The following is a 17725-nucleotide window of genomic DNA, read 5'->3' as shown; positions in this document are numbered from 1 at the left end:
GTTTTATGTGATTGTGGTGCTGCATAGTGAGAGAACGGTGAACTTCGAGGCTATGCAATAAAATTCTTTGAGTTTCTCTTTTGTGTAGTACCACTCGCATTCCATGATGTTTCATAACCTTTTAGCTATGATGAACTGAAATGTGGGAAGTTTGGACGGAACACGCTGTACTGCAAATGTATTATATTTTTAAGTGATTAAAGTGTTTTCCTAAAAATGTGTCTTATACTCTGGCAAATGCAGCAATTCTTGAGCCCTGGAGTGGCCTTTGCATAGAAGGCTCAACGGGTAACAGCTGTGAACGTTCACAGCTGTGAAATGGAAATATGTTTGTAAATGGTCTTGCTCGGTTGCCGGGAATTTAAACTTTGTTTCCCCCAATGGCTTTCAAACTAACAAAAGGGCCATCTCCTCAGTGGGTCAGTTTTATGGAAGTATAAATATCCAGGTCCTTCGAGATTGACACATGTTGGTTGAGATCAAGTTAACAGAGGTGGTTGTTACTTGAGAGAATGATCAGTGGCATCATACAGTTGGACTGCTGAGCAGCTAGTTTTTAATTATGAGTGCTGTATGTAGAGACTCCTGCATGATGAACTGTGGGGCAGATTAGCTGTATGTTTAATGGTGCACTTGTCCTGAAAGTGCATTCTTCTGCAATAGATCAAAGACAACCTGGAACATATTTGTATTGGAGCTGTTATGGAGTGTTGTATATACGGAGAAGGGGAGGAGTGTACATAAATCGTACATGAAGGATATCTCCGTGAGGCATCATTGAGTGAGCCCTATAGGTTGTAGGTATATGCTAGGTGCTAGGAGTGTAAAATGTGTTGGTGGTTTGGGAATTGGTTGGCTGTTATAAACCCCTAGGCCTCAAGAGGACAGCCAAAACAGGTAATGGAAAGTGCATATACGTAAAAATCACTAAGCAGCAGACTGTATCATATCACTGCAGATTTTTAAAATTCAGCTAGCAACAGTGCAAGAAATTTTATTATTCTGATTTAATGATACAGAAAACACAAGAACAATAAAAAAACATGCTGTACTAGTTATTTGTCGGAAAAAAAGGTAATGGAAATTTCCATAAGCAAACTCGAAGTAAAAGAAATACTGAATTTAAAAATTCAGGCACCCGTTGAAAATTTTCAGGTGCCATGGCGACCGGGTGCTCTGCATTTTCCTACCCCTGAATTGTCCTCACAATCTTGATGAGGCATAGAGAAGCATGTTCCTTTGATGTTGCCAATTCTTGTAAGGACACCTACATTGAAAATGCAGTAGTTGACCTAACAGTGTGCACTCTCTCTGCCAGGACATAAGGACATGTGTTGGCAAGGAAGCACTTGCCCCCTTCCCCCTTTGAGATATCTGGAAACACCAGTTTGGAGAAAGTGGGGGATGTTTATATGGACCAACATGAATAAAATGCAGTGGGTGGGGCTGCAAATTATCCTAGTGTGGAATGCTTTATGAGAATTGTCTTATTCGGGGGTTATAGCATCGCACACATTCCTCCCATTGACCACTGTTCCCCCCCTCGCCTTCATTTGAAAAACATCTCTCTTTAAAAACACTCCCCACAGTCACCACTTAAATTTGACTCTAAAACTTGACTGAAGACTTTGATACACAAAAGGCGAGAGATTGTATATTGTATAATCACCAGTGGCGATTTCTCTGGGTGTGTAAGTCGTGTGTCAACGGCCAAAGGAAAATGAAATAAGGAAGACAGTATCTGTACTTTTATAAATTACGATTTTGAGCGTTTTTCTTCAATTGTCAGTCTCGAGCGCCCGGTAGTTTTCGAACACAAGCGCAGCGCGAAGTGGTTGTTAGGACGTTGGAGAGGAAATACAACGTCTTACCACTGCCAAAACATAGGATGACCACGCATGCGCACCCTGCCACCCACCAGCATGGTTACCTTCTCAAGGCGTTGTATTTGTTCCCAACGGTTTGGCTTTCATTCACCCCGCGTTACGCGTTGTTTTGCTCGTGATTGTTGTGCATTATTTTTTTAAACGTGTGGTGTGAAATGCTGTGATTATTTTAAGATTGAGAATAGTGAAAGTGTTGTGCAAAAGTATTTAAATAATTCATTTTCTTCGCTTTCGTATTCAGAGAAGAAACAAGTGATTGACAATGGTCGACCATGTCCGAATCTCAGGATGTCAACATGTGTTAAAGGAAAAAGTGGTCCTGGAAAAGGTTTTGAGAGACATTTTCGAAAAGAACTCTATGAAATTTCAGACTGGCTTTGCGGGTGTGATGTGGTGAATAAATTTTACTGTTGGACATGTTTATTATTCTAGACTAAAAAAGATGTTGGGAATTATCAAGGGTATGCGGATTTGAATTATCTCAATACTGCAGTAAGAAAACACAGCGAGTCTGAAATGCATCTTTATAGTTTCTTTAAATTTAGTAGTTTTGTTGCCACCATTACTAGAATTGACGTTCTTTTGGATACTCAACGAAAAGCTGAAATAGAGCTACACAATGAAAAAGTAAAAAAGAACAGGGAAATATTAAAGAGGTTGATTAACGCCGTCTGCTATTTAGCAAAGCAAGAATTGCCATTCCGAGGCCATGAGCAAAATGCAGCATCTGTAAATAAGGGCAATTACATGGAATTCCTTATTGCCAGTGCCGAGTCTGATCCCTCATTAAAAGAACATTTATTAAATTCTACAGTTTTTCGCGGTACTTTGGCAGGCATTCAAAATTATTTAATAAATTCAGTTTCGGATGTTCTGAGAGATGAAATCTACAATGAAATTCAAAACACAGACTTTGTGGCTATCATGGTCGATGAAACATCAGACATTAGCAAAAAATCCCAGGTGTCAACAGTGTTACGTTTTTTTTTCGGCCTCACAGAAAAAAAGTCATTGAAAGATTTCTTGGATTTCATGACATGAGCGCCGATAAAACTGCAGGAGCTCTTTTTAGTCACGTGACTGAAATAATGGATAAATATAAGTGTGGGGATAAATTAATTGCCTAGACATACGATGGATACTTATTCTGTAATGAGTGGTCATTTGAATGACCTTCAAAGTAAAGTTTTGGAAAATTATCAGAAAGTTTTTTTTTTACGCATTGTTATGTTCATGTCATGAACTTGGTGCTGCAACAATCGTTGGAATGTAACAAAGAGCTTAAGGTGTTCTTTTGTGGTCTTAAATCACTGTCTACGTTTTTCTCTCATTCTCCAAAGAGGTTTCACAAACTTTCTGCTTTCATGTCCAGAAAGCTCCCGTCATTAGCTCCTACCAGATGGAATTTTACCTCTAGTCTACTGTGGACAGTCAATGACAACAGAGAAGCACTGCTTATGTTTTTTGAACATGTTAGTGAAAGTGGAGACTTCGATCATTTGACTGCAATGACTTCAAGAGGATTTTCTAGCTTCCTGAAGGATTTCGAAAATATATATTTAAAAAAGGTTTTATCCAACTATCTTGCCTTTTCAGACGTATTATTCAGTATATTGCAGTCTAAAAATGTTGATATTTTGTATTGCAGTAATAAAATAACTGAGAAGGAAAGGGAGAATTTCGAAACACTATGGAATTCTATAACTGGTGCAGTAGAAGTCTAGAAGAGGAAGAGGTTGTTGAAATGAAAAGTAGGCGACTGAACAACGAATCACAGAAAGACCACTGCCTGAGGCTTTACTTTGAAATCATTGATAATATCAGCAACCAGACAACTCTTAGATTCGCATCATTTGAAAAATTGCAATATGTTTATTTACTAAATCCCACAAAACGGGGCTACTTGAATAAAAGAGAAAACTTCCTTCACCATCTCGTACATAAATTGCAGGAAATTTATGGCAGTCTGTTTAATTTAACCAAACTGCAGAATGAACTTTATGTTTGGTGTGTTTCCACTGAAGGATCAGATAAAACACCAATTGAGATTGTAAATTATCTACTGGACATGAATCTAGTGGGTGAGTTTACGGAAATATATAAATTAGCAGTGTTGATCGCAACAATTCCTTCCACGACGTCATCTGTCTAGAGATCGTTCTCATCACTGAAGAGGATCCACACATTCTGCCGATCTACTAAAACTCAGAACTGGATGACGAATTTAAGTCTTATCTCCATCGAGAAAGAATTGCTTTCTAAGCTGCGAGAAGGGGATAAATCCAAATTTTATGAGGCGGTGATCAGCGCATTTCTCTCTAAAGAAAGAAGAATAGAGCTGGAATTCAAGTAACTATGTAATGAGCAGTTGATTTTTCAAAATTTACTTTTTGGAAGGATAAATGAAGGGTAAGGGGAAAAGCCGGGAATGTGCATGTACATTTTAGCGATTTTTCAATGAACGGGTCATTCTTATGTCCACGGGTTTTTTTAAGGGGTGATAGGTAGGAGTTCCACCAACCCCTCTGGTTGCAAACTCATGCTTTAAAAATTAATTGTATGGCGAAGTATTGAACATTAATTTTCTCATTTAAACAGTCCTTGCTTCTCCTTACCCTTCAAATATATTAAATTTTAAATAAAGTATTTACTTCATTTAAAATAATTTATGTAATTTAATGTTTTTCTAAATATTTATAAATTTATATAGGGAGAAAATTTGTAATACCGGTATTGGTTCACAGAAATGAGAGGGGGAGGGTTAACATTCCCTCTTTGCCAACGCCTTAATTTCAGGGTCAGGAGACGCCACTGATAATCACCCCTTTCCTCTAACTTCTATCTCCAAACTCAACCAAACATCCCCAAGCTAGAAATACTCACTTCGAAAACTACAGAAGAAAAAATGTTTTTTGAGGGCTGATGATGCCGAAACAAAGCCTACCAAAAATTTCTTAAGAAAAGGTGTTTGTCTTGGTGCCCTCTACAGACTGCCAAACTTCATCAATGGTTGAAATGTGTGTTGAGGATGTTTGAGTGTAGAATTTTACAAGGAAAGAAAGGTGTCCATATGTTCAATTCTCAAAATATAAGGACCTCACGAGTATGGTTCGCACAGGGTCTTGCATTTCCTAAGGGTGGCCCTGCCTCAGACACCCATTGGAAGCGATCAAAAACTATATTTCAAAATTCCTTGCATATTTTTTACCCTTACGCACATTCTTACACCATACACAAACTTTGAACATTGCTGAATTAAATCATACAAAGTGAATTGAAAGTGGCACTGTGAATGTTAGGTATTAGAAAATTTTGGATGTGTGTGTGTAATAGGCTTGCATTGATGTGATAATTTAACCAGTACCAATGTAGTTTTAATATAAAATTTGCTGATACCAATTAACCAATATTCTACCAATCCAATATAAAAATGCAAATGCTCCATAAAGAACATGAATAGTTCATTTACCTCCTTAACTGTAACAAAGTGACTGAAATGAGTTTTGCTTTAAAAAATAAGCTTATATTTACATATTTACTTGATAAAACCAGAGTATATCTTCACATTCATAAAAATAATAACAGGATGGAATTTTGCTCTAAATTGCAGGCTGTTTATAGTTATTTAAGTAATTTTAGTGATGGATTACTAACTAATGTCACATTTCTGAATATGTGAATATGTATGCATAAAAGTAAATTTTAAATTTAATAATAATTGCTGATTTATGCCATAGTTGTTTTATGAAACTATGAGTCATATAAAAAAACCGTTTTCCTGTAATCTCACAGATGGATTTGTAGTTTAATGCTAGTGAAAGAGTATTTTGAATCCAATTCCTGGTGTGGCGTTTTTCAGGATCCGCTTGAAATTGCAACACCATTTCCAAGTAGCCTTAACTGTCTATGCAGAAGATGAACATTAAAATAACTTTATAATTTCTTGTGTGTACTTTTCCTGTACATAATAATGCCTGCTTCATAGGAATGTCATACTTATTCTCTTGTGCGTATCTGAATATAATTTTCAATGTATAATTTTTCTTCAGGATTGAGCAAAGAAGAAGCCTTGAATATAGCAGAGAAGATTGGTTTGGGAAGTCGAAAGGAGGAAACTGCCAAAATGCTGCTTAGCATGTACAACCTCTTCATTTCGAAAGATGCCCTTCTCATTGAAATTAACCCATATGCTGAAGATACTAATGGACAGTGTAAGTTGATCTGTTGTTGTAAGGTGTAATTGGGTTTAACCCTTAGGTGAGGTTGTTAATGCCTGCATGTGACATGTATGTTACTTTTTTTTGGCTTTTGGTGGAAAATATTGACTTTGGCAATGTTCAAATTTGATTGATTGATTTGCTTTACATTACTTCGATTATGTGCCACTTTTGGCTAATTTGCGAAGATGGGGATGAGTGATGAAATTGATGAATGGACACTCACAAACATCCATGCCCAGGGCAGGATTCGAACCCGGGACCTCTGGCATCGTAGCACGATGTGCTAACCACTTGCCACATGGCAGTGTTCAAAGATACATGTTTTGAGTGCTACACAAGCCTTGAGGCATCCTATTAGTAATTAGTAAAGTTTAATGTGATTCTTTTTATATTTGGGGGAGGGGAGAAGCGGGGAATTTCACACCAAAAAAGCATGTCATTTAAATAAGTTTTTTTTTTCTCCGAAAGTATCAGCAGCAAATGTGCAATTCTTGCCACAAGAATGGAACACCTATCAGTTAATATGCAGGTACCGTTCTGAATCTTCACATCCCAATGTTGCCTACATGGGGGCCCAACAAAGTTGAAATTTTTTAAAATTTCGCCTCCTTCTACTTGATAACCATAGGGTTCTAGCCTTATCTGTATTGAAGAAAACAAAGTATAATTTGTACCTCTAGCATTCTTAGTTGCAGAGATATATGTTCTTATTTAAAACATGCTCAGCTTTGTTGTCTGCATTGAGTAAAATGAGCGTTGGCATTTAAGGGGTAAAAAAGTAAACTAGCTCATGCACATTACAACATCCATTGAAGCCATATGGGGGTGGGATGTGAAGGTAGGGCACTGCACATTCACAATTTCAGCACCACACCCTGGCAGCTTTAACCTCCCCCTTCCTCCCCAGGTTGCCTCCAGATGCTCCCCCACCCCTCCTCCCGGGATATCACTGTTTTCTGTGACTTGCAACTGTGATTTATATCCTCCCTTAAGTAATTGTTTTTGCACTTCTGAAATAAAAAAGACGTTAATTTCAAAATATTATTGACCCTTTTAGCGCAAAAAATATCAATTACTAACCACTTCCCCATATGATCATTTGGAATTTCTCGTCTGTTTGTGATCCCGAAAAGCCAGAAATCATTTCTCCAATTCGGCATCTGAGTTTGGTAATTCACGTGCCGTCGTTTTAAATTACTTTTTTTTATGCAGTAGTCTTTGACACACAAAAACATGGATCATAGGTGCCAGGATGAGGATATCTATGCATTGCGAAAAGGTACAAAAAGACAAAGAAGTGATAGTTGTTGATGGAACTGAAGCAAGGCGAATCCATTTTCTATTTACTTGGGTAAATAGTAGAATTAAGTCGGAATTTGTGAACAACACTTAATTTCAATTTTATGATTCGTAAAATAAATAATAATAATAAGTAAGACTGAATGGCAAGATATGAAATCTCACTCTGCTCCCCCCCCCCCCCTGAGAAAAAATCCAAAATAAATAAACTAAATCAATCAATCAAATCATTATGTTTCTATACATCAGTTCTAATACTTAACTTCACTTGTAGAAGTGTAAGAAGGTGACCTTTCAGTAAGGCACTTGAAAGTGAACGTTTGTTCCACATAGTACATCCCATAAAACACATGCTTACAGAGCAACGAGGCTCTAACATATGGGCCCACATACAGTTTGATCCTCTTTGTGGTTGTGCATTTTCTTATGTAACGTTGGTGTGTGCTTTGATTGCCACTTTCCATCTCCGATCTTTTCCAATTTGCCAATACAAATTCCAATTTTATTTAGTTTAGGAGTTTCATAAAAATGAGGTATGCTTTTATGAAGGTCGTAGTGGTTTGTGGGTTTTGCATGTGTTTCTAATTTGTTCTTCAGCTTGTCCAGATATTATTGTCCATGAAAAACTTTCCATGCTAGTGGAGTGGAGGTCGTTAGTATTAACGCCAAGAATATCTTCGGTACCATCACGCATTGCGGCAAAACAGTAATACAATGAAAATGGTGATGGTGCAGGAAAAAAGGCAATGTGTGTCTTGTGGTTGTGGGAAACAAAATCTCTGGTAACTGTTCAGCGTTGTTATTGGAAAGTAGGGATGGGACCGATTAATCTGTACTCTATCGGTATCGGCTGAAATAGGCATATCGGTGTATCGGTAAAATTAGCGATTATTTTACCGATCCGATATATCGATAAATATATGATAATTTAGTGCAATATTCTGCCATTTTGTTGTAATTTTTATGGATAATCTCAGTGCCCTACTTTCTAAAAAAAGTAAATGTCTAAATATACAACTCCTTTTGCACTGCAGTCACCTTGAAGCACACATATATTAAGGAGGTCAATGAACCTTTCAGGTTCTTCAAGGGCCATTTCTAATTTTATATCGGATCGGTAAAATATCGGTTATCGGTATCGGTAAATTTTATATTGGTACTTTATCGGTATCTGCCCAAATTTCATATCGGCCCATCCCTATTGGAAAGAATACAACAAGAATCTGCCTACGAAGCAACCACTTCACGGAGTCCTGCAAGAAATTTACGGACTTGGTGGAATTGATGTCCAGGATCGAGGAGGCTGTGGCACGTGAAGGCAATTCATCAATAGTCTTGATATTGCGAAAGCTACTTAGGGTGTCCATGAAGATGTTTATTGATAATGAGAATTATGTTCACTAAATATTCTTTGAATAAATGCATGTAATTTCATGTGTGTTGTTTCCTGAGAAACTGTTTACAGTAAATATATTTTGATCTGGTGAATAATTTATGGACACCCTGTATATAAGGAGTGCATATCCAAAAGAAAGTCATAGTCAAAGTATTTATTTTAATTAACTGATTTGCATTACTTGTGTCTCCAGTGGTTGGGAAAACCTGGAAAGTTCAGTGGCGTACAAAGATGTGGAAAAGTCAAGAGTACGAGAATATTAAATATAGTTTAGAAGGAGGAAGAAATTAAATAAAAATTGCCCTCACCTCCTGCAGTACTTGAGATTTACAAAGAGTACCCAAATATTGGCCACTATATACAGTGGAACCTCGTTTTTACATTTTCATGGGAACAAGGTGAAAAACCTTACATTCCAGGAAAATGTAGATTCCAGGGAAATTTTCAAGCATATGGCTTTATTGGGACCGTCAAGATCAAACTTATAATGTGGAAAAGTATAAAAACTGGGAAAATATTGTTCAGAAGTCTGGAAAGTTGCCCTCAAAGTTGGAACCAGAAGCTACTACAATCAATAATAATTTTATCATCAGTGACCATTATGTTAAATTTAATTTTTAATGAGAATCAAATAATTTTACCATTATGTCAACAATTAAGATATCATAACCATACCTTATTAGACTTTGAACTGAAGACCACTGGCACCAAGTCGTGTGTTTTGTCTTTTTTCAAAAGTCTATATTTACTTGTAATAAGCAAGTGATTGTTAGTTCTTTTGCTTTGCAGGTTTTTGCCTAGATGCAAAATTTAGATTTGATGACAATGCTGAGTTTAGGCAGAAGGAAGTCTTCAGTTTACGTGACTGGACACAAGAGGACGAGAAAGAGGTGTTGGCGGCCAAAGCAGATCTTAATTACATTGCATTGGATGGTGAGTTACTGGTTTGATTTATAAACTATTCACAAGCAAATCAAAGTAACATTAAAATTGGTAAAAGCCACTGCATGCATCTTATTTAGATTTTCAAACTTTAAACTCTGCTGGACAGAAATGAATCAAATCTCGTGAATGTAGACAGACAGAGGATGCATCTATTGATTTAGTTGTCAAAGATTTTTTAATGTTTGTGTTGATTACAAAAGAAACTCCACGCAATCTTTTTTTCTTCTGTCAACTTCACTCTAAAAGCTAATGTAGCTTAAGTTGCAAATATGTTTTTGCTAGAGATGGGCTAATACTGAAGCCACTGTATTGGTATTGGAAAATATCGGTTGGGTTTTATTTACTGATCAATGATACTTTTCCAGCATTTCGGTTTTCTCATGAAATACTCACCCACTGACATTAATAAATATTTGAAACTACTTTTAATTCTTACAAGTTTTAAGCATTGGCATCAGTATCAGTGGGAAAGGGTAAAGACACAACATCGGTATGGGTATCAATTTAAAGTTGTATCAGTTCAAACCTAGTTTTTGTTTACACTACAAACCAGGAATAATTCTGAATTTGAACTCTGGTATTTTTTTTCTGCATGATTCTGTGATCTTATTTTTCTGCAATATACTTAGGAAGCATAACAATATTGCATTCCATTCATGCGATTTAAGAATTACTCACGTGAAATTTTGTATTTCCACGTTGCACAATTTAATGGATGTTTTCGATTAATTTCGAGGACACTCTGTCTTCATTCACTAAGGGTACGAAGACAGAGTGTCTTCGAAATTAATTGGAAACATCCATTAAATTGTGCAACACGGAAATACAAAATTCACGTGAATAATATTGCATTAGTCTTCTAATGCAATGAAAATATCTAATAAATTGATATGTATGTACCAAGTAGTAACAAAATAGGAAAATCATCTTTGTACATAATTCCATTTCTAGTGTTGAAGTTTTCAAAGTGGCCATCTTGTGCATTTTTATCTGCAGTGTTTTTTTAAAAATAATTTTTAACCCAATATAACATGGAATTATTGTAAAAGGTAAGGTGCTCCCCTGTTCATAGCACCATGCCATGAAGGTGTATAGGGGGTGTGGGGGTAATGCCCCACACTTTCTTGATCCGGTTGTGAGTGGGGGGTGATGTGATCAGCATCATGCCCCTGACCGCCTTTACTCCCCAGGGTTTCCCCCAGGTACCCATGTTATTCGACGCTGGGTGGGCGCCGGGGCCGCTTCCATCGTTAGAAAAGTTCCTGGATTTGAACCGGCTGGGGATCAAACCTGGGACCTCTAGCATGGTAGTCAGACGCGTTACCGACTGAGCCACCGCGGCCACCCATGGAATTATTGTATACACTGGAATCTTCATTATACGTTTTTTGAGGAACTTAAAATCTAGGAAAATATTATGTTCATGTTTAATTTCAGTAACCACTGTGACAGTGACATCAGGTAGACAGATACGTTAGCACTTTTCGTGTGTGTAAAATGTATACTGCACCAGGAAAGTAAAATGTAGGTTCCATGGTTTTTGTGCTATGAAATATTAAGCATTTCTTTGAGTTTTTGCAGCTCACATATTGCTGTCTAACAAATGGAAATGTTTAGATGTTAGATACCTCTGAAATGGAAAGAATGATGTAGTATTATATTATTTTGTTACTGAATTTTTTGGATTAATTATATGAGTAAATTGATATTTTATGGAAGCCTCATTGTGACTTGTATTTTGAATATAGAAAAAACTTTCAGTTCTTAATTTACTCATGGAACACAAGGAAATTTGCTTAATAGCGAGGGCATGCTAAAAAAGTAATGCCTCGTATTTTTTTTATTGGAAGACTTGAATTTATTTGAATAAAAGAAATGCAGGTAACTTTCTAGAACTTTATTGGCCATATCTGCCCCATTACTTTTCCACATAATCACCCTGGCGATCAACAAACACCTGCCAGCCACAGACCAGTTTCTTAATACTGTCACTGTAGAACTGCTCCTTTTGTACTGCATCATCAGAATCAAAGCAAACTCCTCTCAAGTGTTCCTTAAGCTTTGGAATGCATCACTTTTAAGTTCATAGCACTGAAGTAACTATTGGCTAATGTCCGTCCAGTCTCTTCTGTTTCATGTCAGGAGTGAGCTTCTGAGGCACCTGCCATGCACAAAGTATTCAGTATTCCAGATCTGCGATTATCGTCTGCACTTGAATACAAGGTCTGCCTGGGTTATGAGACTGTTTTCTCTAATGAGTTCATCGACACGATTCCGATGACTTTCATCAGCTGCAGTACGTGGCCTTCCACTCCACTCTTTGTCACACACGCTGAGAGTTCCTCAGCTGGGGATTTTGTTACAAGCACGAACAGCCCAACATAGTACATGAGTGACGTCTACACATTCATCCCCATTAAAAGCCTTCATTCTCCGATGTCAATTGGGGGCACGTTTTCTGCTGTTAGAAACTAAATCATCGCACACTACTTCAGGTGCACAGACATGTTGTTATGGTTATATGCTGCCATTTTCCTCATTATAGTTCAGCACCTCCTGGTGATAGAAGTTTGAAGCTTGCAATGGAGAAGCAGGAAAGTCTAATGAGTACAATGCATGGTTGCTGAAAATACAAAATGTGTTTACACTAACAAAAGAAATAGGAGGCATTACTTTTCAGCATGCCCTCGTTTATATACACCATGTCCGTTTAAAAAAAAAATTGTGTGACCTTGTGCTGGGTTCCAACTATAATCTTTGAAGTAACCCCTTTTTAACCCTTTTCCTAGGCTCCTTCCATTGCTGGAAATATTAACTAACTAACTAACTCTCTAGCCTTCTTAAACCCGAAGGTTCATGGATGCAGCAACACAGGCCTTCCATCTGTCCCTATCTTGTGCAAGATCTATATACTCTTTTCCATCCCTACCGATTTCCCTTAGGTCCATCTCAACGTTGTCCCTCCATCTTCGTCTTGGCCTTCCTACTGGTCTCTTACCATCAGGTTTCCCAACAAGAATCCTGTAAACTCCTCTTTCCTCTCCCATTCGTGCCACATGGCCTGCCCACCTAAGTCTTCTTGATTTAATTATTCTAATAATGTCTGGACATGAATACAAATTATGTAGTTCTAAATTATGTAACCTTCTCCACTCACCTGTCTCCTCATCCCTTTTAGGTCCAAATATTTTCCTAAGGATCCTATTTTCAAATACTCTCAATTTATGTTCCTCTTTCAATGTAAGGGACCAAGTTTCACACCCATATAATACTACAGGCAAAATTACTGTTTTGTATATTTTAACTTTTAGTTTCTTAGATATTAAACGAGAAGACAAAAGTTTATGAAGAGAGAAGTAACATGCATTTCCTGAATTAAGCCTACTTTTTATTTCCTCTTTAATATAATTTTCATTTGTTAATATTACTCCTAAGTATTTGAATTTGGAAACTGTTTCAAACGAATTGTTATCAATAATTAGATTTTGATTATTACCTAACACTTGGTTTCGGCCTGTAAACATATATTTAGTTTTCTCTTTGTTAACTTCCAAACCTATCTCTTTAGCAGTTTTGAAAAATATTTTAGCATTATTCTTAATTGTATTCACATCATCCCCCAGTAAGTCTACATCATCTGCATATGCTAACACCATTTAATTTTAGTCCTTCTTTAGTTTCGTTTACCTTCCTAACAGCATATTCTAAGGCAAAATTAAAGAGCAATGGAGATAATGCATCTCCTTGTTTTAACCCATCATGAATTGTAAATTTGTCAGACATATTAATACCCACACGAATTTTACTTTCTGTTTCACTGGTGCATATTTTTATCATACTAACAAGCTTCTTAGATATTCCAAACTCTACTAATATATTATATAATTTTTCTCTTTTGACCGAATCATATGCTTTTTTGAAATCAATGAATAGCTGATGGACATTTTGATTATATTTATTCCCACTTTTTTTCAAGTGTCTGTCTGATGTGAAAAATTTGATCTGTAGTTGATCTGTTACGTTTAAATCCACATTGATAATCACCTATAATTTCAGCATATGGGGTTAGTCTTGTTAAATGAATGTTAGATAATATTTTATATGTTGTTGAGAGTAGAGAAATTCCACGGTAATTATTGCAGTTCATTTTATCACCTTTTTTAAACACAGGAACAATTATGGATTCTTTCCACTGTTGAGGGATTTCTTCTTTATTCCATATTAAACAAATTAATTTATGAATTTGACATATTAATGAATTTCCACCATATTTAATTAACTCAGCTGGTATTAAATCAATGCCAGGTGCTCTGTTATTCTTTAGCCTTTTAATAGCATCTTTAACTTCAGTCAAGTTAGGTTTTAGAACTAAAGGTTCTGCTGTGTGGACTTCATTTACTTCTGATTTATCTCCTACATGGACATTTAAAAGGTCATTAAAGTAGTTCTTCCATCTATTTAGAATATCGCTTGGGTCAGCTAGAAAATCACCGTCTTTATCTTTTATCAAGTTTACTTTAGGTTGCCACCCCTTTCTAAACTCATTTACACCTTTATATAAATCTCTGATATTTTTATTTTTGCTGTTTGTTTCAATTTCGTTAATTTTGCTTTTCAAGTAATCTCTTTTTTTTACTTCTAAACGTGCGGTTAACTTCTCGCTTTATTCTATTATAATTGTTTAGATTTGTATCATCAGAGTTATTTAACCACCTAAGTCTAGCCTGATTTCTTATTTCTATTAGATTATGACATTCATTATCAAACCATGGCTTACTTTTTCTCGGTTTATGGTATCCTATACTTTCTTTATCTGCTGATTCTATTGCATTACGTATGTGCTCCCAATTCTTATTTACGTCTGTTTCATTGATATTTTCATCATCATTTAAATCCTGCAAAACATCAAATCTATTTGACAGTTTAATTTGGTAATCTTTCTTAATTCTTTCATCAGTAAACTTTCCTGTATCAAATTTTAGAACTTTTAGATTTTGTTGCTTATGATTTATCACTGAGAGTCTTTCTCTTAATTTATCACATTACTAAATAATGGTCACTGGCACAGTCAGCACCTCTATGTGTACGAACGTCAATTATACTAGTATGCCTTCTCTTATCAATGAGAATATGATCTATCTGATTATGAGTTTTACCATCTGGAGAAGACCAGGTATATTTATGGATATCTTTATGTTTAAAAGTGGTACTTTTCACAATTAAATTCTTTGAGGTTGCAAAAGTAATCAATCTTATACCATTATCATTACTTAATTCATGAAGACTTTCTTTACCAATCGTGGGTTTAAATGTCTCTTCTTTGCCAATCTGTGCATTACAGTCACCTAACAGAATTTTCATATCATACTGAGAAAATTTATCAAAGACCTGTTCTAACTCTGTATAAAAATCATCTTTAGTATTATCATCTTTATCTTCCGTTGGTGCATTTTTGTTTATTAAAATAATTTTACACCACCTACCCTGTAAAACTGCATATGATATCCTATCATTAATAAATTCTATTTTTTTAAGAGCCGAGATAATTCTATTTTTTATGAAAAAGCCTGTTCCAAAATTATGATTTTCAGTACCACCATAGAAAAAAGTATAATTTTTAGTTTTACAATTCCCTTCTCCTGGCCACCTAACTTCCTGGACAGCTACTACATCTAATTTATACTTAACTATCTCATTAACTGTACACTGAAATGCCCCAGGCCGGTAAAGGCTCAGAACATTCCAGGTGCCTAATTTAATATCCTTATTCCTAACGTAGATCTTATCCTTAGTCCAGGGACCTCCCAAAGTAGTCCCCACCCGGAGATCCGAACGGGCGACTATTTTACCTCCGGAATATTTTACCTTGGGAACATCCATGGCCTTATATTGCTGATTCTTGACATGGCTTTTTACAGTGCAGAGTTGTCAGCTCTACGCCTAACCCCCAATATGAATGGAGGAACTACTACAGAAGACAAACACAAACACATTAGAGAGCACAACTACTACACAAGACATACACAAACACATCACAACTATAACACAATATAAACACACAAACACCACAACTACTACACAAGACAAACACAAACAAATTACTACTACGCAAAACAAACATACTAGACAGCACAACTACTACACAAACATACTAGACAGCACAACTGCAACTAAATTCTTTTAGTTTTATTCTTTCTAATTTTTTTTTTTCAAAATTTCAAAATATTTCAAAATTTTTCAAAATATCATACCACCAGGGACTACAGAATGGTATTCCAGGTCTTCAAGCACTTTAAATCCCGCTGTGCGACAAGGCTTAAGACAATTCCTGGCTCTCTGTACATGCTTTGATCGTGAAAATGGCCGACCCTGAATAACAAATCCTTCTGAATAATATACAAGCTGGTTGGTTAGCTTTCGTTTAATCTGTTTATCAATATGCGGATAATGATCTCATAAAAAGGCAAAATACTCAAGGGAGTAAAGGTTAAATTAGAAGTTACAAAATGTTCACGCATTCTTCACGAGTTATTTTCCTGTAGTTTACGGTTATTACAAGCATAAGAAAACAGTTTTTCTTTGTGACGTTTCAGGAGAACACACGCTCCTTTCATCAGACATTTATTTTCATTTTGATTAAAGATACAGTTATAACAATGGTTAGTAATTTTTAAACAAAAATAATCTGTTATATAATGGATGTTGTCAATGTTACATTGTTGTAATATAGCAACTTAACTGTGAAAAAAGCAGTCTGTTTTATTTTTATTTCAGATTTTTAAAAAAAAAATTATGAATCCAAAATATCATCAGGTAATTCAAATTCATCATTGATTTCACAAAGTCTCTTGATGTTTTCTGTTACATTAAATTTTAAAGATGGTGGCTTACTCCATTTGTGAAAAAGAAAACTCCATACTGGATCTATGTTACCATTTTCATTATTTAATTTATTCCAGTGTTCTTCTGCAATGAACGAAGCTTCCCAGACATTCAACTCTGTGTTTCCCGTTAATCTTTTTAAAACCCTTCTCTTTTTAATCAAATGCTTCTCTTCGATGATATGACTTGACAAACCTGTTCTTGGGTTTAGATTTATAATGTCCAAATCGTGTTCGTGCCATCTTATTGCCATTTTCCTTGCTGTTTGTCCCACATAATCTTTTGAACATGAACAACTTATATTATATATTCCTGTGGTTTCCACATCTGGTAGAGAGTTTCTCATTTTGAATTCATTAAATGTACATTCCAAACTTCTTGGTGATCTAAAAACAATTTTGAAATTAAAACTTCTAAAAATTTTTGCAATTTTATGTGAGAATCCCTTGTGGAATGGAATGCACACAAATTTCTTTTCAACAGATTTTTCATCTTTGTCTGTATTTCTCTTTTCCTTTAGTTTTCTTGCAACTTGTTTTTTGATTTGGTTTATTCTGTTAGTGTGAAAACCATTTTCTTTTGCTATATTAAAGAGCCTTTCTTCTTCATTTTTGATATCCTCATTATTAGAACATAGTCTTTGTGCTCTCAGGAAAAAATTAAAAAATATGTTATCCATTGTTATACGCGAATGTTCTGATTTGGCATGGATGTATTTTTCCCCCGCTAATTTTTTCCTATGGACTGATGTTTGAATTGTTGAGTTAGTTGTCTTAATTTGCAGATCAATAACATTATCAAATTCCTTGCATCCACTCATATGGGATAAAGTAAACAGAGCTACACAACAAGTCGTAGAACACTACATCAAGCTTTCAGAAAGGAGACTTGATAGGAAATTCTACCAGCTAATTCAAGAAGAACAAGTTATATACAACAACAATGAAAGAAGGGAAGCAGTTAATGTCACTGGTAAAATAGAAACTAAGAACATTGACAACAGATTATTTATAAATCTTACGGATATTGAGGTACCTGATGAGTATATAGAAATTTTTCAATTCGGAATGAAATTTTCAGTTGGTAGTGCTTATATA

The 17725-nt window shown here is 35.6% G+C and overlaps 1 protein-coding gene across 1 annotated transcript in view; it reads left to right on the top strand.

Annotated features, from left to right (window-relative positions):
- LOC145993858 (succinate--CoA ligase [ADP-forming] subunit beta, mitochondrial-like) overlaps window positions 1-17725 on the top strand; it is a 42114-nt gene that overhangs the window by 10714 nt on the left and 13675 nt on the right. Inside the window, exons 5-6 of the mRNA XM_083129714.1 lie at window positions 5936-6097; window positions 9591-9734. Of these exons, the coding sequence (XP_082985840.1) occupies window positions 5936-6097; window positions 9591-9734 (306 nt within the window). The remainder of the gene's footprint in view (window positions 1-5935; window positions 6098-9590; window positions 9735-17725) is intronic.

Source organism: Lepisma saccharinum, chromosome 10 (genome assembly GCF_977018435.1).
Source record: "Lepisma saccharinum chromosome 10, izLepSacc3.1, whole genome shotgun sequence".
Lineage (NCBI taxonomy): Eukaryota > Metazoa > Arthropoda > Insecta > Zygentoma > Lepismatidae > Lepisma > Lepisma saccharinum.
The sequence above is the reverse complement of the archived record's forward strand: the minus strand, read 5'-3'. Positions and strand labels throughout refer to the sequence as shown.